General features: G+C 55.4%; 1 protein-coding gene across 6 annotated transcripts; it reads right to left on the reverse strand.

The window, feature by feature from the left end:
- Positions 1 to 212: 212 nt before the first annotated feature.
- ZNF414 (zinc finger protein 414) lies at positions 213 to 26,608 on the reverse strand. Of its 6 annotated transcripts, XM_044998922.1 has the most exons (9): positions 23,665 to 23,819; positions 10,389 to 10,542; positions 8,769 to 8,879; positions 7,439 to 7,546; positions 5,392 to 5,497; positions 4,126 to 4,664; positions 3,041 to 3,091; positions 1,547 to 1,705; positions 213 to 686 (listed from the first exon to the last, which is right to left on the reverse strand). In XM_044998922.1, exons 1-9 carry the CDS (start codon positions 23,665 to 23,667, stop codon positions 610 to 612), a joined length of 1,308 nt encoding a protein of 435 aa, XP_044854857.1. In that variant the 5' UTR covers positions 23,668 to 23,819; the 3' UTR covers positions 213 to 609. The 6 variants fall into 6 exon arrangements, with proteins under 6 accessions (XP_044854857.1, XP_044854858.1, XP_044854860.1 ...); XM_044998923.1 differs by lacking the exon at positions 3,041 to 3,091; XM_044998925.1 differs by lacking the exons at positions 213 to 686; positions 1,547 to 1,705; positions 3,041 to 3,091; positions 23,665 to 23,819 and adding an exon at positions 26,459 to 26,608 and having other exon boundaries at positions 3,098 to 4,664; positions 8,769 to 8,876.

The following is a 26,608-nucleotide window of genomic DNA, read 5'->3' on the forward strand; positions in this document are numbered from 1 at the left end:
ATCCTGCCCTGAGGCTACTGCCTCGCCAGGCCCCCTCCCCGCGAGCCCTCCCCATGCAGGGTTCCCGCCTCCAACGCCATCCCCCAAGGGAAACTCAGACCCGTCTTTACCCAGCTGCAGCCTGTGCTTCGAGCCCTGCTGCTCAGCCCCCTGTTCCACGCCCGGGGAGAGGCCATGCCCAAGGCAGCACCACGCAGAGCAGACGCAGACCCTTCTGTCCAATTCCCATTTATTTCTTAGCGACCTCATCCCCGCAAAGAAGTCCACTAACTCCTGAGCAACTCTACCAGGCTCTACAGCGAACCCTTGTGCCTGAAGCAATACGATCTGGAGCAGGGAGGGACACACAAGCTTCCAGGACTTAAATTTAAGTTTCCCAAAAGAAAAAACACCTAAAACCTCAAGAAAAAGCCTCTCCCTGCCCAAACTCTTTGCAGTGCACAGCTTGAAGTCAGTGGCATGGCTACAGGTGAGGGGAGGGGTGCAAACACAGCACCAGCAGAAGAGGGGGGTAGGTTCCTGCTGCAGCACTGGCTTTTCCCTACCCCTGGTCCTATGGCATTCCCATGCACACCTCCCTCCCTCCCCACCCCTGGCTCAGCAGGAGCATCAGAGCTGCGAGTAGAGGGAGTTCTCCATCTCCGGCGGGAGCTTTGAGTGGAAGGAGGCGAGGCCGACACCGAAGTCTGTAAGAGAAGCACAAGGGAAAACCATCAGCGCTAAGAAATCCACCAGCTCCCGGGCAGCTGCTCGAGAGGCTAGGGCCAAGTGGGGCACTGGGTGCATGGCCTCCAACTTGCATGGGGCCAGCGCTCTGGCTTCACGCCCTGCTGCTGCATCTCAGCGGAGCCCAGCTGGTGACCAAGAAAACCTGGTCGGGTCCAATACAACTGCCTTTGGGAGCTTGCAGAACGGCCCAGGCCCGTATCTGCTCCAGGCACCTCAACTGATGCTGAAGCCTAATGATAAGTCCAAGGTCATTGCAGTTTGGTAGGAACCATCCACTTGTTCTGGGCTTGTGGGTGGAGCTGGAGTAGTTCCCCTTCCCCCAAACTGGCCCCTATGGGAGCGCTTTGGCCAGGACAGCTGGGCAAGGGCAGGTTTCCCGGCCAGGGTGGAGGATGGAGTTGGTGCAGCTCAGAGACAAGTAGGGAAGCAGTTAAGATCAGGGGCCATTTCTCAGGCTGCTTTAGCAGTGTCCACATCTCTCCAGTCCCTGTGCATTGGGGCTTAGTCCCCTGCCTAGATCACTCAGAGAAGTTTTCCTCCCCACCTAAACCTCACCAAGCCAGGCTCCCTGCTTCTTCAGTCGCGGGGGGAGACAGGGGACGGGACTCCAGCCCTGTCAGGCTCTGGGAAGGGTGTGGCTTTGGGAGGCTGGGATATGACCCACTCCTCCCACTAAGACCACAGGAACACTTGTCACGCGAAGGAATCTCGGCTGAATTCTGGGGCTCAGGGTCCCAAGATCAGCTCCAACCAGCTCCTCCCACCAGCAAGCAGGGCAGATTCCCCCCCTCCCCCAGCTCCCCGCACCGGACCGCACCCATCTCTCCATCCAGCCGGCTGGGCAGGGGTGGATTCTTGTGCTGATCGTCGATGTGCAGCGTCATCTCTTCCCGCGTGGCGCTGGAGAACGGGCACTGCATGCAGGTGTAGCGCCCTCGCGTGTGCTCCCACACGATGCGGCTGTTGGAGGAGTGGCCTGCAGCACAGGGGGGTGGAAAGCGTGTGCGTTGACTTGCTAGTGCCCTGGGACAGCAATCGCACGGGCATCCCCTTCCCCCAGGCCTGCGCAGCTGTTCATCACCACGCCGGCAGCACCTGGGCCGTGCCCCCTGAAACACACCCAGCAGCTGACGGCCGTGGGAATGGGAGAGCCAGAGGCCAAGGCAGGCAGCATGGTACATTGGACTGGGCTTCAGGACGCCTGGCATCTATTCCCAGTTCTGCCACTGACCAGCTGGTCCCCTCCTGCCCTTGGTCTGTCTTGGTCTTGAGATGGTGCGTGCTCTGGGGCAGGGGCTGTCTCTCTCTGGGCATCACCAGGCAGAGTGGCCTGGGTCTCTGGTGCCTCTCGCTGCTACTGTAATGCCCCCAACACAGAAAAGGAACCGGGGGCTGGGGCCAGCGGCTGTTCCAGTTTAAGGCCCAAAGGGGAGGTCATTCCCCTGCCCAAAGCCTTCGCTCCCACATGCTTGGCTCGGCTGGGGAAATCCAAGCCTCCCTAGTATCACAGAAGAGCAGCTGATTTCCCACGCCTCCCAGGTTTGGCACAGGCTCCAACAGGGACAGGCCAGGCTGACACGGCTTCCAAGAGGTGCCAGGCCTCCGGGACGATCCCTGCTCGGTACAGAGTGGAGGGGGGGTAAATGGTCGGAGTCCCCAGAAACTGCAGGGCCACTATCCCTCCCCAGATATCAAGGCCAGCGCCCCCAGAGTCGGGCTGAGGGTAACAAAGCCGGCCCCACCCAGGGTTTGGTTTAAACGAGAAGTCTTGTCCATCAAGACACCACAGCAGCTGTCAGTCCCAGACAACTGCTGCTCACCGCCAGATAGATCCCCCGCCCCCCGGGCAGGCAGCACCCTCCCTTCTCAGCTAGAGGTACGTCAGCAGTTTAATACCAGGCCTCTGTATTACGTCCCTTCTCGAGGAGCTCGGAGGTCTCCCCTCCAGTGACTGAGCTGTCTTGGTGCTGCTTAGCTTGCAGGCAGTCAGGGCATGGGGCTGCAGGCCGGACTGGGTCAGACCCCTGGGCCATTTCACCGCGTGGCCAATGCCAGGTGCTGCAGAGGGACTGAACGTTGTTGGACTAAGCCACTCAACCACAGGTATCGCGGGTGTTTCGCCCCCTGGGTGGTGCCCTTGGGCCCTCCAAGGACTAAGTGCCCCTTGCTGTCCTGGGTGACATGGCTAATTCAAGCCCTCCCCTGACTCTCCCTGGGTTCCCCAGTTCCCAGGGCAGGTCACCCCCTCACCGCACAGCAGCACCACCCAGGGACCAGAGAGCAGCCCAAAGCCGAGAGGTGCCGCACTAACCTGAAGTCACACCTGAGCCAAAGCATGGGAGGCGTGGGCCGACGCACACACCTGCGAAGGGAATCGAGGGGCGAGACAAGCATTAGGCCTTCCCCTCCCTTGGCTGGGGGGGGAGGGAAGCGACCGAGAGGCCCTGGCTCGGATGCCAGCTGTGTCCAGCTGCAGCTGCCACTGGCTTTTCAGAACAAGGCTGACGGGACCAGGGGGCATCACTCCAGGCGCTGCCCCCGCAGGACTCCACGGACAGTTCCAGGGGGTGGAAGCGGGACGGAGATTGGGGGGGATGTGGGGGAGCTGAAGGGGGATTTTTTTTTTTTTTTTTTTTTTTTAAATAGCACCGAGAGGGACTTTCACACTGGAGCAAATGAGAGCCAGGAACACGTCCTGGTGCTCACACCATCCGCAGGTTTGTCAGGGCGTTAGCTGGGCAGCCTGTCGCCGGGCAGCCTGTCGCCGGGCCGTATCCTGCGCCGAAGGGGTCCCCAGCGCAGGCCGACGATGGCCATCACGGGAAAGGGAGCGGGGCTCACCAGCTGAGCACAGCGGCCAGAGGCTGGCGGGAGGAACAGGCCCGGGAGGTGTCACGGCCTCGGTTACAGAACGAGAGGCGAATTCTCCACTGGCGCGGTATCTCCATGGAGGTTGGTGGAGCCAGCGGAGGATTCAGCCCAATACACCCCCAGGCCTTGGCAGACAAACAGAGCAGGATAAAGGGGATCGTGCCTCATGCCCCACATCTGGGGAGCCCTCCAGGAGAGACGTGGATCTTGTTCTCAAGTTTCCCCATGGAGCAGCTTGTCTGGTGGGGGCGAGATGTTGGGATGAGGGGTGGAGACATGGCCACTGGAACCCACCCCATGGAGCCCGGGACAGAGGGAATCTGGGAGCTTGAGCAAGTGGGATCTGTCTGGTTCTCAGGGAGGACAGGGCAGCTGGTGGGTAGCGTCCTCGGCTGGAAGTGCCTCCCCGCCCGCCTGTGGGTTCTCGCAGCAGCAGCCTGGGGCGAGCCTGGAAGGAGGTTTGCTGTAGCCTGGGGGATTCCCAGCTGAAGACGACAGATTTACCTGCTGGCCCTGTGTTCTCACCTTGACTTTTCTTCCACACAGCGTTGGAGACGGGGAGGCCTTGGCTGGGCAGATACGGCCTGAGGCGATGCTGAACCGAAGCCTGAGGTAAGCTGTAGGGAGAGGGGTGCATGTAGGACAGGAAAGGCCCCGGCACCGAGGAGTGAGGCTGGCCCGAGAACCGGGTCAAGGACGACGGCCCGAAGAGCGAGGGCTCCAGCAGAGGGAACGGGTGGGAGGCCGGAGAGACCAGGGGCATGGACTCCAGGGAGCCGTGGAGACCAGGGAGACTAGTGGGGAGTGAGGCTGGCACGGCGGTGGAGACAGCGTCCATGCTGGGGAGGATGGCTTCTTTCTCCATGTGCCGGATGACGCTCTGGAGTTTGGGCAGCCCCTCCAGCGGCTTGGCCGGGGGGTCCTTCTCCAGTCCGGAGGTAGCAGGTGGGAGGGGCCTCTCGGCTTTCTGCGCCGGAGCCGGGCTGCTGGCGCTGTCGGAGCAGACGTGCAGGTGCTTGAAGAGGGAGCGGTGAGTCCGGAAGCGCAGCAGGCAGTTCTCACACCTGGGGAGCGACAGGACAGGGCGAGTCCGCAACGGCCCGGCCCGAGGGGAAACTGCCAGCCTGCAAGCTCAGCAGAGAGGCCAAGAGCCGAGCGGACTAGGAAATCTCTCTCGTGGAGAAAGGAGCCATCCCAGGTACATGGCCAGCGTATAGCTCTGGGCCCAAACCCACCAGACTCCACTAAGGTTGACCCATTTTTCTTTGACCTGACCCTTCCCCCCCCACAAACCGGAGCCAGTGCTGCAGCTGCCTCCTGCCCCTGGGGTTGGCCCAGCAGTGCCAGCGGCCGCGTGCCCCTCTCTTGTCAGCTGCCACCCCCTGCTGCGCAGCCAGAGGCGCCGCCACCTTGGCATGCGCAGCCCAGCACGGCGGCCGCGGCCGGCAGGAGCGGAACAGGCAGCGGCTGCACAGACCCCGACCCTCGGAGGCGGGTCCCGTTGGGCTGCGGGACTCTAGAGCCCAGAGAACAAAGCCAACACTGAGGAGGGAGAAGAACTGGCCCATTGCATCCCACAAGGGCCCCGGCACAAGCAGAGGGACAGCACGGAGCTGTCCCCCAAGCCGCAGGAGAGAGCCCCATTGCTTGGCACACTGGAGAACAGTCTGGCGGGTGCAGTGCCCTGCCTAGGAGATCTGGGGGCTCTGGACTAGCTGGGACCAGTGAGAGGGGTCGGGGAGGGAGGGGAAGAAGGGGCCTTATTTCTGTGACCCAAAGAGGGGGACTTACTTGAAGTAGCGGTTCGGCTTGTAGTGCACCTTCATGTGAGCCACCAGGTCCTGCATGCTGGGGAAAGTTTCCGTGCAGCCCTGGGTGGGGCAGTGGAATATTTTACCTGGCAGAAGAGGGGCAGAGGGGTCAGCGGGACACCCAGAGTCAGGTCCACAACGTTCTCAGCTTAGAGCGAGGGATTCTTTCGAACCAGCTACGCAACGGTTAGGGAGCCCAGCCCCTTCGACACGCACCCTGCTCACCTCTGTGAACACACGCAGAACGGCCACAGGGACGCCTCCCTTAAAGTCGGCCCGGTTAACACCCTTACATCGCTGACCAAGCGGAGAACATGCTCCTTTAAAGTTGCGCAAGGCTCCCTTATAACGTCGTTTGGCAGCCGCCTGCTTTGTCCACCGCTGGCAGAAAGAGCAGCCCGGTGGAGCTAGCTGGTGGGGGCTTGGAACCAGGGTGGACCGGCAGCCCCCACCCCACCAAGCAGGCTATCAATTGCCGGCAGTTCAGCTGTCCCTCTCCCCACTGCCATGTGCTGCTCCTGCCCTCTGCCCTGGAGCTGCTCCCAAGAGCCTCCTGCTTGCGGCGTGGAGGGGGAGGGGGGCTAATGTCAGGGTGTCCCTCTCCTCCCTGCTCCTGCCCCCCCCGCTTACCCCATCTCCATAAAGCAGGGGGGACATGACAGGGCTCAGGATGGAGGGAGCTTCCTGATCTACTTAAAAAGGCAATGTACTTAGAGTGGGGCCAGTGTACTTAAAGGGGCAGTGTGCATCTCTCTCTCTCTCTCACACAGGGTGTGCGTCTCTGTCCCTGTCTGCCATGCTGTCTCCCCTCCCTCCATTTGTGCTGCCTTGTAGAGTGTGAGGCTACATTAACATCATGTTAACCCTTGAGGGCTCAGCCGAGTGCTAGTTCATCATTTAGCAGTAAGGTATTCCCTGGGAAATAGCCCTCCCTCTGACTCCATCACCTTAACCAAGCTTCACAGTTATCATTGCTGTGTACAGTATTAAAACTCTTTAAAACTTGTACTGTGTACACACACACACACACACACACACACACACACACACACACTCTTTTGTCTGGTGAAAAACATTTCCCTGAAACCTAACCCCCCCTATTTACATTAATTCTTATGGGGAAATTGGATTCGCTTAACATAGTTTCACTTAAAGTTGCATTTTTCAGGAACATAACCAGAACGTTAAGCGAGGAGTTACTGCATTTGCCAGAGAGGGCAGGGGACCTTGTTATCACACAAGGGAAATTTCAACTCCTCCACCCCCCAAAAAAACCCCAAATAACCCCCCCCCCCAGGTTAATTGGACAGTTTAGCAGCGCAGCGGCTTGGCAGCGAGTGGCTAATAAGATGAGGGGGTGCAGAAGAGAACCTGGGGGTGGGAACGTTAGTGAATTAGCTTGTCCTTGGACAGCCAAGGGGCAGATCTGATCTCGCGCCCAAGCAGCAGGAGCACATCGGTGAGTGTTTGGGATCAGGGAGCTGCTGTTTGCGAACACTTGGCTGGGCGAGTGCCGGTTCACACTGTCTGGGGTGGGAGGCGTTTGAAACACAACACAGATTTAGTGCTACAAGCTCCCATTCCCACGTACTGCTAGAAAAAGTTACGGCCAGAGGATCCAGCGTCTCCCGTTGTTCCCTGTTGGAGCAACTGAGACCTGAGCTCCTGGGAGAGTCCAGCACCTGTAAACCTGGCCTTTGGCACCCTACGAGTTTGCACTCTCCCTGCCAGCCCATCAGTGGGTAGCAATACCATGTGACTTCAGTGGACAATCACCGCTCCAACAAGTGCTCACACGCAACCCACAGCCGCCTCACCAGCTGCTCAGTCATCAACAGCAAACTGATGCTTTACAAGTAGCCGAGCCGGGCTGATGCCGCAGAGGAAGCACTGGGAAGGGATAACCAGGCCGCCTCATCTCGGCCATCCAGCCTGCCCTAGCATGTGGTGTCCTGACACCCCACCTCTCGGCAGCAAGGCCCCCTTCTCCCAGCACCCCGCTGGGATGATACGCAACCAGGCCTTACCCTCCAGGGACTGGGTGGGTCTGTAGTGGACTCTCATGTGATCCATGAGCTCCTGCATGCTGTGGAAAGCCAGCTTGCAGCCGTAGCTGGAGCACTGGTAGTGCTTCCCTGAAAGGAGAGAGAGCCACTGGAGTCAGTTCTCTCCCAAGCCCCAATAACTTCCCCGCCTTCATGTCCTCCCTCCTTCCCAGAATGAGGGCACGGCCTCGCTGGTCCTCTACTGCTGGCATCAGAATTAGCTGGCTTGGGCGCGATGCACCACACTCACCCATGAGGGCGCGGCAGGCTGCCTCTCCAGCAGAGAGCTGGGCCCGAGATCCTGCAGATGTGAAACATGCTGGAGTCACCCAGGAAAGGGGTGCAGAGGGTGGCAATGGCCATTTGCTCTCCCCACAGCATACCTCACCCCTGACCTGGGGGGATCCCCAATGGCTCATTGAGGCGGGGGCTCTCTGTTGAGATGAGCAACCAACGGGGCCAGTTCACACTGAGCGCAATGGTGATTTTTGCCCCTGATGAGACCCACCGAACTCATGTCATACAGGCTGCTGAGCGGTCAGATGGCAACAGGTTCCAGGCCCTATCAGCCTGGGCTCTGCTCGGACCAGAGACAAAGGGTCCAAAGCCTTTAGAAATGTTCCATCACGTCCCTCCCCCCCGTCTTTCTTCCCACCTCTGCCTCTCTCCTGCCACTGCCTGGTCTCTCTCCCCTGCTCCAGGCAGCCACCGCTTTCCCTTGCCACCTCCTCCAGCGCCGCCCCTCTGGGTCTTCTCGCTGGGACAGTTCTCAGGCCGAACAGGAAGAGTTTAGCTGATTAGCCCAGGAATACAGGAAAGGAACCTGGCCTGAACCCAGGGGCGGCTCTAGCCATTTCGCTGCCCCAAGCACGGCGGCACGCCATGGGGGGCGCTCTGCCGGTCGCCGGTCCCGCAGCTCTGGTGGACCTCCCGCAGACGTGCCTGCGGAGGGTCCGCTGGTCCCGCAGCTCCGGTGGACCTCCCACAGGCGTCCCTGTGGGAAGTCCACCGGAGCCACCTGCCACCCTCCCGGCAACCGGCAGAGCGCCCCCCGCAGCATGCCGCCCCAAGCGCATGCTTGGCATGCCGGGGCCTGGAGCCGCCCTGCCTGAACCCGAACTCCTCCCCCTTCTCTAGCAAGAATCCCAGGTTAACATTTAAGGGACAAGTTCGAGTTAGTCTCCCCAAAGAAAACAGATGAACAGTCGTGCCCCTGAATATACCTGGAGCGGTGCCCTCGGCTGGAAGAGAGTGGACCTGCTGGGATCACAGTTCTACCCCCCCCCCTGCACTGCTACTCCCTTGAGCTCACCTGGGAGGGGTCTGCGCTTCGAGAGCCGCAGGTCCTGAGCTTGTGCCCCGCTGCCTCCACTTCCGGTTGGGTGCATCTGGCTGCCCGACACAGCCGGGTCATTGTAGCCTGCTGGAGAGATCCAGAGTTACAACGGGAGCGTGGCCACCTGAGACGAACTCCCGGCAGCCTGGCGAGGCTGAGCTGCGACGTTGCCCAGTGCATAGCAAAGCGATTGCCAATGCCAGGCAGAGGCCATCAGAACAGGAGCGCGTTAGGCACAGTGGGATATTTCAATCAAGGCCACTTCCATGCTTCTCAGCGTTTGGATCCCTTTTCAAGTTGAACCTGGGTGTTGGGTTTTTATGGGAAGCATCTAGGTTTGTCTACCTTGCAATTCAAAACCGGCGGCTGGCCCGTGCCGGCCGACTCGGGCGTGGGGGGCTCGGGCTATGGGGCTGTTGCAGTGCGGTGGAGATGTTTGGCCTCAGGAGTCCAGGATCTAGGACCCTGCAAGGTCTACACTGCAATTAGACAGCCCCTTAGCCCGAGTCAGCTGGCACAGGCCAGCCGCACTGCAGACCTCCCCCGTGAGTACGTCATTCCGGCCTGGCTCTGGCCCGTAGCTTCCTGACGCCGGCTCCCAGCCTGAACGCCTCGGAAAGGGTTGTGAGCCGCACGGGGAGGAAGCCACGGCCAGGCTCCTCCACAGGGCATCTGGGGGCAAGAAACCAGCTCTTCCACTTCCCACCTTTGGAGGCCAGCAGGAACCAAGGCCTCAAGGCCATTTAACAGCCAATGTCCCGCTCGTGCACAAAGTTCTGAAGCTCCGTTTGCTCTGGAGCAAAGAACGATTCTTTGCAATAAGCTTGTTAGCCCCTGGGATCCAAGAAGGGCATGCCCCGAACAGCTCTACACACTGGCGTCTCTAGCCTAGGGACGACTCCTACGGAGCACGTGTAGGATGCACTTTGGAAGTCAGAATTTTCATTGACCCAAATGGATCCCACCCCCTTGAAAACTAAGGTGATACACTAGATCTTCACCACCACCAGGGCTATGCTACAGTCCAAACCTGGGATGGGGGCAGGGGGGTGGTGTAGGTCCACATTCAGCTAGTCTGAACAGGGTTGGAAATGTTTTCAAGTGGGAAAAGCATCTTTCCCTGTTCTCCCATAATTCCAAGAGAGAAGCTGGAGAGATCTTTCCATCATCTTAGTCTGATCCATTAAGTCACTTGCCCCTCCCGTCCTTGGCCCCGTCCAAGCCTGAAAGGTTTCAGAATGGGAAGACAGGGGGTTGGAAGGGAGACCGCTTGGCGCTCCTCTGTGGACCCTGAAGAAGGACATGCTGTCTTAACACAGGTGGGAGGTGACAGCCGAGACCTAGAGGTGCTAGAGGCGTGCTCAGCTGCTTCAGCAGGAGAATTCTGCACGCGGGTCCCACGTTTGACACCTCCCTCACCAGAGCCTCGTGGGGCAAACCCACACGACGGGTTCAGGTTTTGCGTTACTGTGAGCGGGGGCTTTCCACACACGCACGCTGCCCGTGGCTCTTCCCTCCCACGCCAACCGCCTTGCAACCTGCATCCACCCTCCCCGTCTCCCACCGATGGTTCTGTTCCCTCGGAAACGTATTTACCGCCCAAGGAGAAGGAGGGCAACGCCGCGTCTTTCTCAGTCTTCAGGGCTTTGCTCTTGACGGGGCCGGGCGAGGCGTAGTGCTCGTGGTAAGCGAGCGCCGTGGCGGAGCGGGCAATCCTGGGCACTGGCGAGGGGCTCTTCTCCTGGTGATGCTAAACCAGACACAAGGGGACAAAGTCAGCCGTGCACGGAGAGGTCTCGTCAACGTGCAAGACCGACACCGTCCCTCCCCAGCTGCCAGATGTGATGGACTCAAGCAGGGGAGAGCTGGCAGGGCCAGGCCCCGAGATGGGCAGGGGAAAGGTTCTGTATGAGGGGAGGCTGGAAAGGCCGGGGCTGATTAGTCTGGTGAGGGATACAGAGCTGCACATGGCAGCGTGGCCTGTCGGAGCTGGGAGCCAGGCCAGCCGCCCCCAAAAAGCAGGGTCTTTCTGCCCCCCCAAAACCAGCTGCTCCTTAAAACATTTTAGTTTCCCCTGCCCTGCCCCTCTAGCGTGGCCTGGGAAAAGCTGCTGGGACAGCAGTGACCAATTCCATCCCCGCCCTCCACCTATCTGCTACCCAGCTACTGGGGCATCTGGGTGCTAAGGAGGTAGCTTTACCACTACCTGTGGCCACAGGACCCATGGGAGCATCAGACTTCCTCAGCGAAAAGACAGGAGGCCCATCAAATGGGGAGGGGCTCACAGGGATGATATGAGAGGGAGGGGGAGGCATGTTAGGGAATGGTCCTGGCCCACCAGCATTCTGCTCTCTCTCCGCTCACTCCTCCCTGCTCCTCGTCCCCCACCACCGAGGAGAGGCCAGCGTGGCTGGAACAGAGCTGGAGGGGGGCAGCGGCTGGGCGGAAGGCCCTTGGGGTGGACAGGAGAGAGCGGTGCTGGGGAAGGGAAGGAAGGGGGAGCTGCTGGAGGGGACGGCTGGTGGAGGGCGGGGGGGAATTGCCGCTCCTGCAGGGTCTGGTGAAGGACCTGCCCCGACGAAGCTGGGTCAGGCTCAGGTGGCAGGGCCCGTGAAGGTGGAGGCTGTACAGCTCTAGGGTGACCAGAGAGCAAATGTGAAAAGTTGGGAGGGTAATAGGAGCCTATATAAGAAAATTGGGACATCTGGTCACCCTATACTGCTCCCTCAGGCCAGGGTGTGGGATGGCAGCATCAGTCAGGAACAAATCACGTCAAACCAACCGAATGTCCTTCTTGGACAGCGTTCCGGGCGCAGCAGATAGAGGGGAAGCGGGAGATGGGGGATCTCTTGATTCCAGTAAGGCTGTCGCACATGAGGCTCTCATAAGCACACTAGGAGTCACTATAAAACGGGTGGTTGAAAGACCGCTCTCAAGGAGTAGTGATCAGTGCCAAACTCAGAGGGCGTTTGTAGTGGGGTCCCACAGGGGTCAGATCTGGGTCTGGTACCGTTCAATGTTTTCATTAGTGACTTGGATCACGGAGTGGAGAGGATGCTTATTAAAACTGAAGATGTCACAAGCTGGGAGGGGTCGCCAGCACTTTGGGGGGCAGGATTAGAATTCAAAACGACCGTCACAAATTGGTGCATTGGTCTGAATTCAACAAAATGAAATTCAATAAAGACAAGTGCAAAGTACTCTGTGTAGGAAGTGAGGAGGGGATATCAAACGCACAACTACAAAGTAGGGAATAGCTGGCTAGGTGGTCGTACTGCTGAAAAGGATCTGGGGGTTACAGTGGATCACAAATTTAATAGGAGTAAAACTATATGATGCAGGTTTGAAGAAGGCCAATATTCTGGGGTGTTGTATGTAAGACACAGGAGCTAACTGTCCCACCCTACTCGGCACTGGTGAGGCCTCAGCAGGAGGATGGTGTCCAGTTCCGGGTGCCCCACTTTAGGAAAGAGGTGGACAAATCGGAGAATCCAGAAGAGAACAACGAAAACGATAAAAGGTTTAGAAAACCTGACCTCTGAGGAAAGGTTAAAAAACTCAGATGTTTAGTCTTAAGAAAAGAAGACTGAAGGAGGGGGACGTGATAACTGTCTTCAAACACGTTAAGGGCTGTTACAAAAGAGGTTGTTGCTTGCTGTTCTCCATGTCCACTGAAGGCAGGACAAGAAGCAATGGGCTTAACCTGCAGCCAGGGAGATTTAGGTTAGATATTAGGGAAAAACGTTCCAGCTCTCAGGGTAGTTAAGCTCTGGACCAGGCTTCCAAGGGAGGTTGTGGAATCCCAGTCACTGGAGGTTTTTAAGAACAGGTTGGACAAACCCCTGTCATTGATGGTCAAGGTTTACTCGGTCCTGCCTCAGTGCAGGGGGCTGGATTTGATTTCTCAAGGTCCTCTCTTCCAGCCCTGCTTTTCTAGGTGGCCAGGCATGCTGGCAGCCGAGCTAAACCCAGGATCTTGGCCAGCCATAGCCAGAGCCCAGGATAGTCCTGAAAACCAGGAGACTCTCACAAAACTGGGCCACAGGTCTTATCAAACAAACAAACTGGACATTGTTCTGTGGCTGGACCTCAAGAGCGCATTGTAAAGGTCACTGGTGTATTCGGCAAGAGGTCCAGCCCAAAAGTCTACACAGCAACGAAACAGCCCTGCGAGCCTGAGTCAGCTGGCACAGGCCAGCTGTGGGTTTTTCCTTGCTGTGTAGACCTACCCATAGTCTATGCATCTAGCCCACACCCCCATCTCTGGCAATGCAAAGTTGCAAGTACCTCCCTAGGGGACAGTTCAGGAATAATATGCCCATGAGGATGTTTTCCCCACCCTCTGGCAGTTAGAGGTGGGGTGTGCCTGGAAGCAAGAGGGCTTTTTCCCCAGGGATGTTCTAGTTCTTTGAGCTTCTACGCATTTTCTCAGGATCCAGATCTTCTGCAGAGCACCCCAACAGGCCATTTTTAAGATACCCTGCATTTGTAGGATAGCCTGTTTCTCCCAGCCAGCGCATGCACCCAAACCCACAGTGCAAGCGCCAACAGATTGTATTGGCCTCGGAGGTGTGCACCCACCAGCAGCCAGTTTTTGCAAAGTCTTCCCCATGTGCAGCATCGAAGACATCAGCGAGCTCAGCGTCTGCAGCTAAGCTCCTGCCAGGAGTACATAGATCGGCTGCAAAATCCCCTTCACCTCCCCGTGGCAAGGAAGGTGGGTCAGATGCAGGAGTCACTGGCTTGATTGGTCATCTGCCTGCCGGGACAGCTGATGACGGGCAGTGCATTGTGGGAGCCTGTGTTATCTTTCTCTCCCCCACACCGCCAGGGAAATAGGCCTTCCCTCCGTGGGTCCCAGCCTAAGCCTATTAGAAACAGACCGTCTTGAAAAAGCCATTTTAAGTTCCGTTAGCGGCAGCAAGGATGAAGAAGCGCTGGGGAGCGGCAGCTGCCAGGCAGAGGGGAGCTGAGGCAGGGAACACATCTATCTCACACACACCTCCACACCCACCCACCCACCCCAGGGTGCTGTGCAGAGATGCGGAGCCAGTCCTCGCCCCGAGAAGCTCACCATCTAAACGAGGCTCAGCTGCCAAATGATATTTCCCCAAAGCTGTCGGAGCAGGACAGCTCTGCAGGACGGTGCTGAGATCAACCACCCCTGCAGAGCCACATCGGCCTCAGACGGTCCGGCCCCGGCCCAGTGGATGCATTAGCCTTGGAAACTCAAGGCTGTGAATGCCTCTCTCATGTCAGGAACTGGGCTGTTCCCCCACCTGCGCAGGGAGGCAGCAGTGGGAGTTAGAGGACAGGGGTGTGTAGGGGACCCCATGCCATCCCATCAGTAGGCTCAATGCCCCACCTCTCCCCATGGAGGGCTCAGGGCAGCCCAGCTGCTTGGGGACAAGGAGGTGCCCGAGCTCCCCCTTTGCTCAGACTCTCATGCAGGGATGAAAATCGAATGCCGACACTGCTAGCTACAGGGCAGGTCCAGCTGGAGACCCTTGGGCCAGTCCACTCCGGGCAAAGCGCCCACCATTACAGTGCGGGATGCTGGAGCTGGATTCCTAGTTTGCCTGGGCAGATGTCCTTGGGCCAGTGGGGCTGCTTCCTCCCCTGGCATGGGCGAGTAACTAGTTCACATTGGCACATCAAGAGCAGGGCAGCACCATGGAGCAACTCACTAACTTGTTTCCAGGAGAGCCTGGTGTTTACTCTGTACCAGGCCTGAATGCAGCCAAGTACCCCTCAGCCCTGACCACTGCGGGAGGGTCACAGAGGTCGCTCCATGGCCTCCTCGATCCTGGCCTGCCAGTTGTGGACACTTGTCCCAGTAGGAACTGGCTTGTGACCATTAAACTCATTTTTCATGCAGACCAGTAATCAGATGAATGATTTTTGATCATTATTGCCCTGGACAGGATCTGAACCCATGACCTAGAGGTGCAAGGCTCCCTACTGCCAAAATCCCCTGGATACCCACCACAGCCCCCTAGTATCCCATGTGTTTCTCCTCCCAGCACCCAGTGAGGTTTGACATTTTACAGATGACATGCCCATGGGCACGCAGGAAGCCTGTGGCAGAGCGAAGAATTAAACTTGGGTCTCCCAAATGGCAGGCTAGCACCCTAACCACTCCTCTCAGAAGGGCCACAGATGAATCCCGCACTGCCAGGAACGCCCAGGCCGCTTGCAAACCACCAGTGAGTGTGGCACCTGCCACGTTTAGCTCGGTGTTGGGGCAGCTGGTACCTCACAGAACCAGACCCCGCTAAGGTGCCTCTGATCAGCAAGGCTGATGGCGGGCAGAAGCTCGGTCCTGGTTTGTGCAGAGGCAGCACGGTTTAAAAGCCTGCTCTGTGGTGCACAAAGAGGAGCCTGTTTCTCCTCCTGCCATGCTGCAGTAGAGTCTGTCAGGGGTAGGGATTCCCCCAAGCAAATGCAGTCCCAGTGCAGCGACAAGCATCGCAGCCCGTGCCAGCTAGGGATGGAAGGGGATAAGGGCCTTGCCCCAACAAATTAACACGTGGCTTCAAACCCAGCTGCACTGTATGGGAGTTGTCAGCAGCGGGGATTGAACCTAGGACTTCTGGTTGGGAAAGCACACACCCCACTGCCTGAGTTAACAACACCGCCACCTGCTAGCAAAGGGCCGTAGCAGGTTCATTAACCTTTGTGGGGCAGCCACCGCCCAAGCACCCCTCTGACCCCCTGTCTTGGTCAGCCGTATTCCCCTCATGGATTTTTCAGTGGAAAAGTAAAAGCGACAAAGAGGAGGAACCCGGGCAAAGCACATCCTTGCGATGCCCAGCGACTTCCCATTTGCAGGTACAGTGCAGGAAAATACTTCCAGGTTATGGTTCGGTGACATCTCACCTTTTGTTCACCACAAACAGTTAAGCATTGGCAGGATTGGGGCTGAAAAATGTACTGATCCGAGGCCGGCTGCTTAACGTTGGGGTTTGTATTTAAAACAAAAAACCAAAAAGCCCCGTATCTGGCTATTAGCTAGCTCTTTTCATCAAGAGAGCTCAAAGTGCTTTACAGAAATCGCTAGCCTCCTTTTGCAGTTGGGGAAACTGAGGCATAGGAAGGCAAAGTGACTTGCTGCAGACCACCAGACAAACCAGTGGCAGGGCCAGAAACTGAACTGGGATCTCCCAAGTCCCCATCCAGTGGCCTATCCACTAGGCGGCCTTGCCTTCCTCTTAGGCCAGATGCCAGTTGTATAGAGTTAGGGTGCTCAGCTTGTTCGCTTTCTGGTTTGGGGGCCTCTTGCAGCCGTCAGCAACAGTTTTATGGTACCTGCCCACTCTGTGCCTTTAAAGCCAGAAACTCCCTGGGCTTGTCACAGGTCAGCACAATGAGGCTGCTGCTCCTGCTCGTTTACTTCTCCTCCTTAGAGGCCAGGAAAGGAAGGTTCTGGGAGGACAGTCAGGGAGGAGTAAGGACAGAGCCAGGGAGCCAGTGGTGCAGTAGGGGGGTGTGTGCAGTTGGTAGATGGATATTTGGGACCCATCAGGTGCAGAAGCCTTTGGGCCCAGCAACTCAGGTGCCTACAACACTTGCCTGAGAAGTGGTACCCAGGACAAAGGTGAGTGATCACAGCACTCCAGTTACACTGGTGGCAGCAGTGGGATGCCCGTACCTTCCTAGTGGTAAGAGGAAGGCCTCTTATTGGCTAGTTTGGCTGGCAGTAGCTGGGATGCAGGAGCCTGAGGACTACTCAGAAGTGACCCTGACACATTCCAAGCATGTCCGTAAATCCCAAGGAGGGGACCAGACAGGGCACATGGTGAGACATGGGGCACCTCACAGGGCTATGCATCTATCAAGGACGCCTTCGAGTGGTCCCTGGACCAAACCACTGACCCTGAGTGGAACCGAGCAGGCTACAACCCCCACACACAAGCAAAGGCGGGAATCTTTCAGTGGGGCAATTGGGACTTAGTCAGCTCAGAGGGTGCCTCTGCCACCCCCGCCCCCGCTGCCCTGAGGGATCAGAACTGTTTCCCCTCCCGCCCCTCCCAAACCCCATACAGGGGCTGGAAATTCTGTGCTCTCTACACTCTTAGGCTGGGATTTTCCCCAGGCAGTGGAAGAATTTTTGCCCCAACCCCCAGTAGGGGTCTGAGGCCCCAGTGAGTGTTCGCTTTTCACGCCGTGAGCTTTTCAGCATATCTCCTCTCTTGGAAATGTAGAGTAAAGAGACACAAAGTACCATTAGCAATAGGGTCAGCTTGTGGGTCTGTGCATTTGCTATCATCAGTTTCTGTTGGAAATTCCCCCCCCCACAATCTCTGTACAATCTCTGCGGGGGTAATTTTTTAAAACAACAGAAGTGAGAACTACCAGGTCAAAAAAATCCCTACGTGCCAACATTCAAATGACCTCCCGGAGGTAGAAAGAATAAAAATGCTGCATATCAGACAAGTCTTAGGGAAAGTCAATCATTCAGCCCAACCTGATCAGTCCACACTGGACTGTCCCAAAGGCTGGTTCGGCTCAGTCCCACGGACACACAAGGAACAAAGACCAACAATCACCTCCAGCGAAAATTAACCTAAAAGCGTGTAGAGAATTCCACAGAGATCTACATCGAGAGATCACGAAGGCTGCATCACGGAGTCACCTGACTGCCAGAGTGAAGTCTGCACATACCACCTTAGCTCTGCCCCTGCCCCCACTTGTGCATGTGCCTTCGGGTAAAGGGTTAAGTTTTCCAAGAGCACTTCTGATCTAAATCCCATTGAAAGTCAACTATGCTAGGCACTGGATGGACCACATAAGTCCCAGCCCTTGCCCCCAAAGAGTTTAAAATTTAAGAGAGAAGACAACAGGTAGGTGGAACAAACAAGGAGCAGGACAGGACAACATATTGGCACAGTCCTTGAAACATCCTATATCTAGTCTTGGGGTAGCGTGAACCAGACACACTGAAAGTCTTTGGTGTTCTAGGTTTATCCCCTACAGGCTAGTGAGATGTAAGTTGCATAGTATTAAATTTAGGAACAGCATGTGACCGATACAAGACTGTATCGTGATGCATATACACAAAGGGACAGAGTTAAGGTTATATGTCAAGGTGAGCACAATATTAAGGTGGAGTGGTTAAACTGGGATGTTAAAAAGCACCCGTTTGACTCTGGAGCACAAGTCCCACTGTACGTCAACAGGATTTGTGCTCCCATCCCCCATGCAAGTTGCGCATGCAATGAGACAAGGGCTCCTCGTTCACTGAGCCCCTGCTCCAAAGTTTGCTTTAGCAAATGGGCGTCTTCGTATCAGCTTCATTGGGCTTGGAGCAGGCCTGAAGCGTGCCCTTCGCACCGGTGAAAAAACTGGAGCTGACTGGGACCCGGCATTCCTGGTCTGTGGGAAAGTCAGACGTTTAGAAAAAAAAGTTATTCCAACTGGGAACGAAAAACCAAAGTTTCAGAATTTCCGACAAAACAAAAAGTAAAAAAAACAAACAAAAAATTGATTCAGGACCCTCAAAATATTTCATTTCGATAGCATCTAGGGCGAACAGACAGCAAGTGTGAAAAATCGGGACGGGGGTAGGGGTAATAGGTGCCTATATAAGAAAAAGGCCCCAAAATCGGGATTGTCCGTATAAAATCGGGACATCTGGTCACCCTAATAGCATCAAAAGTGTTTCTTTAGCATCGTTTGATTCATTTTTACTGGTACTCAATCCGCATATACTAAATATACCTAAAATTAAACACTGTGTAATAGAAACAAAATCTAAAGCAGCAAACGGAAGCAACTTTGTCAAAATGAAACGTTTTGCCTTCCCCATCCGAAAAAATTACACTGACGTTAACAAGCTCCCACAAAACCGTCTGGATTTCAAAGGAAAACTGTTCCGTTCAAAGGTTCCCCACCAGCTCTAGCGTAAACCTCCAGGTGCCGAGCACAAACGGTCCAGCCACATGACGCAGCCCGCACTGAGCAAACCGTTACCTCTTGCACGGGTGCGGCAGGCCAGGTTTGCATGCGTCCAGCTGCAACCCCAATGCCAGGGACGGCCCCAGGAGGAGCCGGAGATGAGGGGACAGGTTTCAGGGGGGCCTCCAAGCAGGGCCAGCATTAGACTCACTGGGGCCCAGGGCAGAACGCCAAGGCCCCGCCGCATGGGGCTGAAGCCTGGGTCCCTGAGCCCCGCCACCTGGGGCTGAAGCCTGAGCAATGTAGCTTCACAGGGGCCCCTGTGGTGTGAGGCCCCAGGCAATTGCCCTGCTTGCTACCCCCTAACACCGGCCCTGGCTTTTATCTGCAGAAAACTATTGGGGCACAGGCGGGCCGTGGAGTTTTTATTGCATATGGCGGCGGTGGTGGTAGGGAGCCTCAGAAAGGGAAAGGTTGAGAACCCGGCCATCGAGGTGCTTAGATCTCCGCTCCGGAGCACGAGGCCTATTTGCAGGGGAGGGACCAGCAAGCCTCAACTTTTCTTCCATTTGAAAGCCGGGGGTATTTCTCAACGGCTCTCCACGAGCCTTATGGCCCCGCGCGCCATCGACAGGGCAGAGGAGCGGAGAAAACCCAGTGAATCACCGAAAATCCCGGCGGATTTGGAGGAAGAGGATGGAGAAAACCCTGCCGATTTGGGGTGGGGTGCGGGGGGAGGGGAAGATAACTTGGCATAGATTTTCCCAGATCCCCCTGCTGATTTATAGCACCCCAGGTCAGGCTTCTCCACTGGGAGCAGTACCGCTCGTTGCTATGGCAACAACTATTCAGCCTCCTTTCTTCAGGGGTTCGATCTCAGGCAGGGAATGAGCATCTTCTAAGCCCTACAGGAAGCAGCGAGCGTGCGCCTGCGTAGTGGGAAGGGGGCGGGGGGAGAATCCAGTTTTCGGCACAAAACGTTCCGAGTTAAGAAAGGGACGCGGCAGCAGGGTGTTTGAAATAGGGAGATTTTTCAGATCCTAGTTCCTCACTTTGGACACTGCTTCAGCTCATCCCCAAATGGCCACTGTGTTTTGAGAGCCAGAGAAAGGAGAGAGAATTTTAGGCCTGATCTCCCTTGCGGTTTAGCCCCAATTTCAGCATCTGGTACAGAACAGCAAACTCCCCAAGTCCAGTTCTCCAGGTCCTTGCTCCTTGTTGCACCCGTTTACCCTCAGTGCAAAGCAGGTGCAGCACGTGATCAGATCAGAATGGGAGTGTTTTACAGGCCTCGTCCTCGGCCCGCCGCCAGATCAGACCAGGACCTTGCCCTGGTGTGACTGCACGAGGCGTGGGGCCATGGGCATCAGGGCCATAACTCCTTGGTGTATTTCTGTCCTCCAAACCTTAACTCTTAAGGTGCGTCTGCAGCACAATCAGAGGTGGACAGCAGCACAGGCAGACATACCTGAGCTAGCACTGTTAACAGCGACATAGATGTGGTGGCACAGGCTTCAGCATGGGCCGTACCAGCATGCCGGGAGCCTGGGTACACACTTGCGTTGCTAGCCCGCCTGCACCGTAGCCCGTGCCACTGCGTCTTCACTGCTCTGTTTAGCAGTGCTAGTGCAGCTAACATGTGTCGACCCATGCTGCAATCCTGCCTCGGGTTGCCGTGTGGACACACCGTTAGAGTCAGGATTCCAGCCCTGAGCGCTAATTCAAAAGTCACTTTCTTCAAGTATTCACCATTTCCCCCAAGAGACGTTCACTAGTGAGCTCTCTCACTAGAACAGCTGCAGCCAAAACACGGTCCTTTACAAAATCCAAACCAACGTTCCTTGGGGGAGGTTGTTCAGAGCAACCACGCAGCCCTAACTAGGAGAGAAGTCCCCAATGCCACGTCTGTTAACGGCCACGGCTCGGCCCCCCAGTGCAAACACGAGGGCTCATTCAGACCAGCTGACACAGAAGACATTCACAAATCCACAGCAGTGGAACAAATAATCCTGTTTGAGAATCTACACCATGCTCTGCAGCTAGAGGTTTAATACAATTTCTGAAACACACATTGTCACACGCAGAGATAAGAGACAAAGGGTTTGGAACCAGGGACTCCTGATCGCTCACTGCAAACATAATAAAAGAGAAGGGAGACCAGAGATACAGGAAATAAATGCTATGACAGCAGAATGGCTTTTTCACTGATCGTTCTGCTGAGCTTTCAACCCACAGCTCTGGCGGCTGCTCGCTCAGTGTTTCCTGCTCAATCTGGAAAGCATAAATTTGCCTCAGCTAAGCCTTTTCCTTTCTTGATGGATACAAGCAGACCAGGGATCACGGGGTTAATTACGTACACGTTAAATAAAAATAACTGTGTTAAAAGAACACTACGACCGAGCTCAAATTGCATGAAAGTGAGATAATTCAGATTTCTCTTCCAAAGTCTCCTTGACTCATGCTCATCCCCCCTCCCACACGTGTGTTTTGTATTATCGCATGGGGATGACCACGAACTTCAACGCCATAATCTACAGTTTGTAATGGATCCAGATGACGACACTTGTTTTTCCTTATTTGCAATATTAATATTTCAGCCTTAAACGTAGATTTCTTCCTTCCTTCCTTTTTTTTTTTAAAAATGAAAACGATGAAGGGAAAAGACAAGACCTTTGCATTTGTGATTAAATACATTCTCGGTGGAGATCGCTCTTATTTATGAAGCATCTAACCTGTGCTAGTGAGAGGAACACACAGAGTTGGTTTGAAACCCCCTCTGCACCAAGCCGTGATCACACCTGGGTGTTAATTTCAAGATCTAGTCTCCAGAATAAATGCAGCCGTGATGGTGGATTACAGCGTTTCCCCTGCTCTTAATTATTTTCAGAGAGGGCTGCATGTCAGGATCCTGAATTTATGATGCTTTCACCATTTCTGTGCCAGATTTTAATAGCCCCTAGTCAAGTGACTTGCCCTAAGCAACCTTTTTAATAGTCCTTCTGAAAATGCTGCTTCTTTCAAATCCTTCCTCATAGCTCACCTCGGCCAGGTCTACGCTACAGTGGCACATCTTATGGCGCCGTGGCGTAGATGCTTCCTACACGGATGGAAGGGGTTTTTCCTTCGATGTAGTTAACCCACCTCTCCGAGAGGCAGTAGCTAGATCGGCAGAAGAGTTCTGCCATTGACCTCGCTGTATCTACACCAGGCTTACGTCCACCTACCTATAGTGCATAATTTTTAAGCGTAGACCAGGCCTTAGTTTGGAACCTTTCATCACTAATCTCTGCCTATTCACACACTTGGTCATGGAAATCAAATAATCAGGCATTAGGAAACAGAATAGATGATATGATCGATCATCATCAGTAAAGCCACCTTCTCCCAAGGAAAGAAAAAAGGGGTGGTGGGGAGGGAAGTCCTGCTGGCACCTTAGAGACTAACACATTTATTTGGGCATAAATAAGTTATTAAATAAAATATTTATTATAAAATATAAATAAATAAAATCTGTATGCCCAAATAAAGGTGTTAGTCTCTAAGATGCCACAAGGACTCCTCATTGTTTTTGCTGATACAGACTAACACGGCTACCCCTCTGAAACCTTCTCCTAAGAGCCTCTCTCTCTCTCTCTCCTCTCCCCCATCTGACAGTGCTCTGTTGCCACTGCCCCCTGTGCTAACCTGCAAATTGATCTGCAGAGGAAGCCTCCTTCCATGCAGGGCCCTTTTGAAGTTATTTCAGCTTGCGGGACCTTCCTATGCGTCCATACTTCACCACACACATGTGACATTACAGCAATAGGGGGCAAGGGGGAGAATTTCCCCCCCCCCGATAAAAAAAACCACCAAACAAAAGCTCAAACCCCCGTTTTCCCTACCAACAGCCGCACCACCCCAAACCGGTGCAGCATCCAGCAGCTCACCCATTGTCACAGCACGTGCAAGCAATGCCTGACAGCCACCTCCAGTTCAGGCCGCCCTGAGCCCTCTGAATAACTGTAGCATCCCAGAACATCTGCAAGCAACCCTAGGACAACAACAGAGCCAGTGCAGGCAGCTCTGGGACAAGGAGCCAGCTAACATGTGCTGTCAATCAGGGGTGGGGGAGAGAAACCGAGGTTGGGGGGAGGGGGTCTTTTCAAACAGAGACGAGTTACAAAAAGAGGAAAGAAAAATCAACATGAAATAAGCAGCTTCCTGTTAAGAAAAAAGGGGCCACTCCAGGTCCGTGTGACAGACAGGGGGAGGGTACAATGGGCAGGGTGGATCCCTTATACCATGTTCGCTCATAATCATCCTTAAGGCGAGGGGGGGCAGAATGGCTGTAGTAACCGGGCCCCTGTACAAGGGTCCCACCCCCCCGGAGCCATCTGCCTGGCTCAGCTGAAAGCCAGTTTCAGTTTCCCTTTCCCCCCTGAGTGCAGAAGCTGCTGGCCAGTGGGCTAGTTTAGAAGGTCCTGGATCCAAATCCGGGACCCCCCCCCCTCGACCCAGGCATGGTAACCAAAGGACATACGGTCCCCTAGAGCGCCCCCTCCCCCTCGGCCCTGCCCCCTCCTCCCCCGGGGGCTTCAAACCGCCCCCCCCAGCAGATGAGGCAACATTTTCTCCTTTTGCAAAACACAAATGCGGTGGTTTTTAAAGGGGGTGGGGGAATATATAACACCCCCCCCTTTTTAGCATGACCTGCTTCTCTCTTAGTGGGGGTGAGGAGGGGAGACCCCCCCCCCCTCCTTAAACCAGCACCTCCCAGGTCCTCACTTACTTTCAGCCCCTTCTAGCGCATTTCCCAGGCAGAGCCCAGCTGCCTCTGGTCAGTGTCAGGCTCCCTCTGCTGCACCGGGCTTGTTTATTTCGTGTCTCTCCCGGCCGGGACCAGGGAGGTGGGAAGGAGAAGGGGGGGGGGCCCTCCCCCCAACACACACACACACGCACAGGAAAGGCTGCTCCTGGGCTAGCCGAGTCCACCTACCATGTCTCTGGCAGGTCCCGCAGGGGAGGGGCTTTTGTTCTGGCTTTAGATCCCCAATTCTCCCGGAGCAGCCGCGAGAGACATCAAAAGGCAAAGATGTTACATTGTAGCCATTTTATGTTAAGCAGCTGTCGCGAGACCGAGGGTGATGGGGGGGGGGGGAAGGGGGAGGGATTTGGTATAGAAGGGAAGTGAGGGATTAGATTCCTTGAGCAAAGGGGGGGAGGGGGGGGACTCCTGGAGTTGACAAGACTCCAGCACAAACCCCAGAGGCGGTGACTCCGCTCTCCTATCACATGATTGTGTCTCTCATGTGCTTCTGTCCTGCTTCTCCTTTGCTTCCTTTTTTCCCCTTAGTTTCTGTTGTTTTTTTTTTAACAGGCCAGAGCTGATGGTGCCAATAAAAAAAGATCCGCACAGGCCAAGGGGCGCCCGGCGTTTCTTTAGGGCAATGCACGTCGTGGCATCTGTGCACCGACCCATCACACCCAGCTGCAGAAAATGGCTGCAGCAGCCTGACCTTTCGGGTGTCTGTCTCGGGCGTGGGGGTGGCACTCGCTTGCAGGCGCTGCTCTGTGCAAGGCCAGGCGCCAGAGACGCCCCCACGCCTGTGCGTTAAGAGCAGCCCCGGGCTCTGATCCCATCTCACAACAGCCCTGAGACGGCAACGAGGTCCGTGCAGATGGACCCTCTGCCGCTTCGGGGCCTAGCAGCAAGATTTGCCAAAGAGTTTATGGGAAGTAGGCACCCCATTCCCAGCCGCATTCAGTGGGAACTGGACACCTCCGTTGCCTTAGGCCAGGGGTTCTCAAACAAGGGGTCGCGAGGTTATTACATGGCGGGTCATGAGCTGTCAACCTCCACCCCGAATCCCGCTTTGCCTCCAGCATTTATAGTGGCTTAAATATATACAAAAGTGTTTTTAATTTATAAGGGGGGGGTCGCACTCAGAGGCTCGCTGTGTGAAAGGGGTCACCCGTAAAGCCACTGCCTGAGGCACTTTTGAAAAGCCCACCCTGTGATTACATTTGAGGTTCTTTAAGAACTTGCTAGGCTTGACTGGGCCGAATTGGCACGGCTATTTGTACTGCAGAAGTCCCCCCGGGCCCCAATCCTGTCCAGGGCCCCGTTGTGCTAGATACGGGGCAAAAAGAGAACCACGAGACACAGCCTCTGCCCCGAAAGGCTTTCACGGATACTGGATGACAGAAAAGGAGAATATTAGGTTCTCACACTTGCCAAAGCCAAAGATGTATTTTCTCAATATTAAAAGGACCAGCAGCCGCCCCTCCATATCCCCCAAGCACTGCAGCTGAGCATAATGCTGTGTAAATGCTGTAATTGTACAGTAAAATCCTGGTACCTTAGAAAATGTTCACATGGGGCCCCATTCCAGTCCGCGACCCGCTGACCTGGGTCATCCACTAGATAGTGAGGGATTTCCACTAATTCTCCACTGCTTTGTCCAGTCTAGTTTTCAGTATCTCTCAGTAATGGGTCTCGCAGGCATGAGATGAATGGCTGAGACTGATGTTTATGCGTTTATTAGATACGGAAGAAACCTCTGGGCCAGATCCTGCCCTAGGTTACCTTTGTGCTTTTCTTAGTGGGAGTTGTGCAAACCTTTCTGAAGGGAGAATAGGCCCCATGGTTAGTAGCTGTGCTCCTTTAAGCGAGATCCTGGTGGCTTTTCTATTCCCAGCTCTCCCATTGGCCTGCTGGGTGACCCTGGCTAAGTCACTTCCCTGCTCTGTGCCTCAGTTTTCCCATCTGTAAAATGGGGATAATGATATTGCCCTCTCTGGTAAAGTGCTTTGAGAGCTGCTGCTGCAAAGGGCTAGTGACGAGCTAGGGGTTAGTATGGTTAAAAGGATTCCCGGGATCAGTTTCTGGCTCTACCTGCGGCGTGACTTTGGACAGGCCACTGCTCCTCAATGGCGATAACACCCCTTCCGTCCTTCCCTCCCATGAGGAGCCGTTGGTCATTAAGGTACAGAAGATGCTTAGCTATTACTGCCATCAGCCCCTTGGAGAGGCCTATGATTAATGCACACTGAGTCCTTCTTCTCAGGCATTTGTACATTTTCTGAATTGCCCTTTGGGCCGAAGTTTCTCCAGTTATTCCCAGACCAAGGGCGTGTTTATCTCTGAGGAAGTTCCATGGGGTAGTTTTTGCTGTTACCAGACGTGACTCTAGGTGGCAGGGGCAGCATGTGCTACCAAGCAGCAATATAGATTCAGAGACTTTAAGGCCAGAAGAGAACGTCCTGGTCATCTAGTCTGACCTCCTGCAGGTTGCAGGCCAAAGAACCATGCCCACCCACCCCTGTAACAGACCCATAACGTCTGGCTGAGTTACTGAAGTGCTCAAAGCTGGGGGGGAGGGATAGCTCAGTGGTTTGAGCATTGTAAGCTAAACCCATTGTTGTGAATTCAATCCTTGAGGGGGCCATTTAGGGATCTGGGGCAAAAATCTGCCTGGGGATTGGTCCTGCTTTGAGCAGGGGGTTGGACTAGATGACCTCCTGAGGTCCCTTCCAACCCTGTTATTCTATGGTGTAAGGACCTCAAAGTACAGAGAATCCACCACTGACATTAGGTTTAAACCTGCAAGTTACCCAGGCCCCGTGCTGCAGAGGATGGTGAACCCCCCCCCAAGGGTCTCTCCCAATCTGACCCAGGGGAAAATTCCTTCCTGACCCCAAACATAATGATCAGTTACACCCTGAGCATGTGGGCAAGACCCCCAAGCCAGACACCCAGGGAAGAATTCTCTGTAGTAACTCAAACTAACCTTTTCCTTCTGCCTCAGGCAATGGCTTCAGGTTCAACATGGCATCCCGAGCCGTTCCCCTCCCGATCTGATTTGTCCAAAGCCAGTCAGTTTATAAATAATGAAGACATGAAAAATCACTGGAAGCAACAGCCTACCGTGCACCCTCCC

Source organism: Mauremys mutica, chromosome 24 (assembly GCF_020497125.1).
Source record: "Mauremys mutica isolate MM-2020 ecotype Southern chromosome 24, ASM2049712v1, whole genome shotgun sequence".
Taxonomy (NCBI): Eukaryota; Metazoa; Chordata; order Testudines; family Geoemydidae; genus Mauremys; species Mauremys mutica.

What these genes read in the sequence shown, in the direction of transcription:
- ZNF414 (XM_044998920.1), bottom strand. An exon ending in GCCCTCCTTCTCCTTGGGCG is followed by an intron (nt 8,880 to 10,388) that starts GTAAATACGTTT and finishes GGATCTCTCCAG; the next exon opens with CAGGCTACAATGACCCGGCT. An exon ending in AAGCCGAACCGCTACTTCAA is followed by an intron (nt 4,665 to 5,391) that starts GTAAGTCCCCCT and finishes GTCGCTCCCCAG; the next exon opens with GTGTGAGAACTGCCTGCTGC.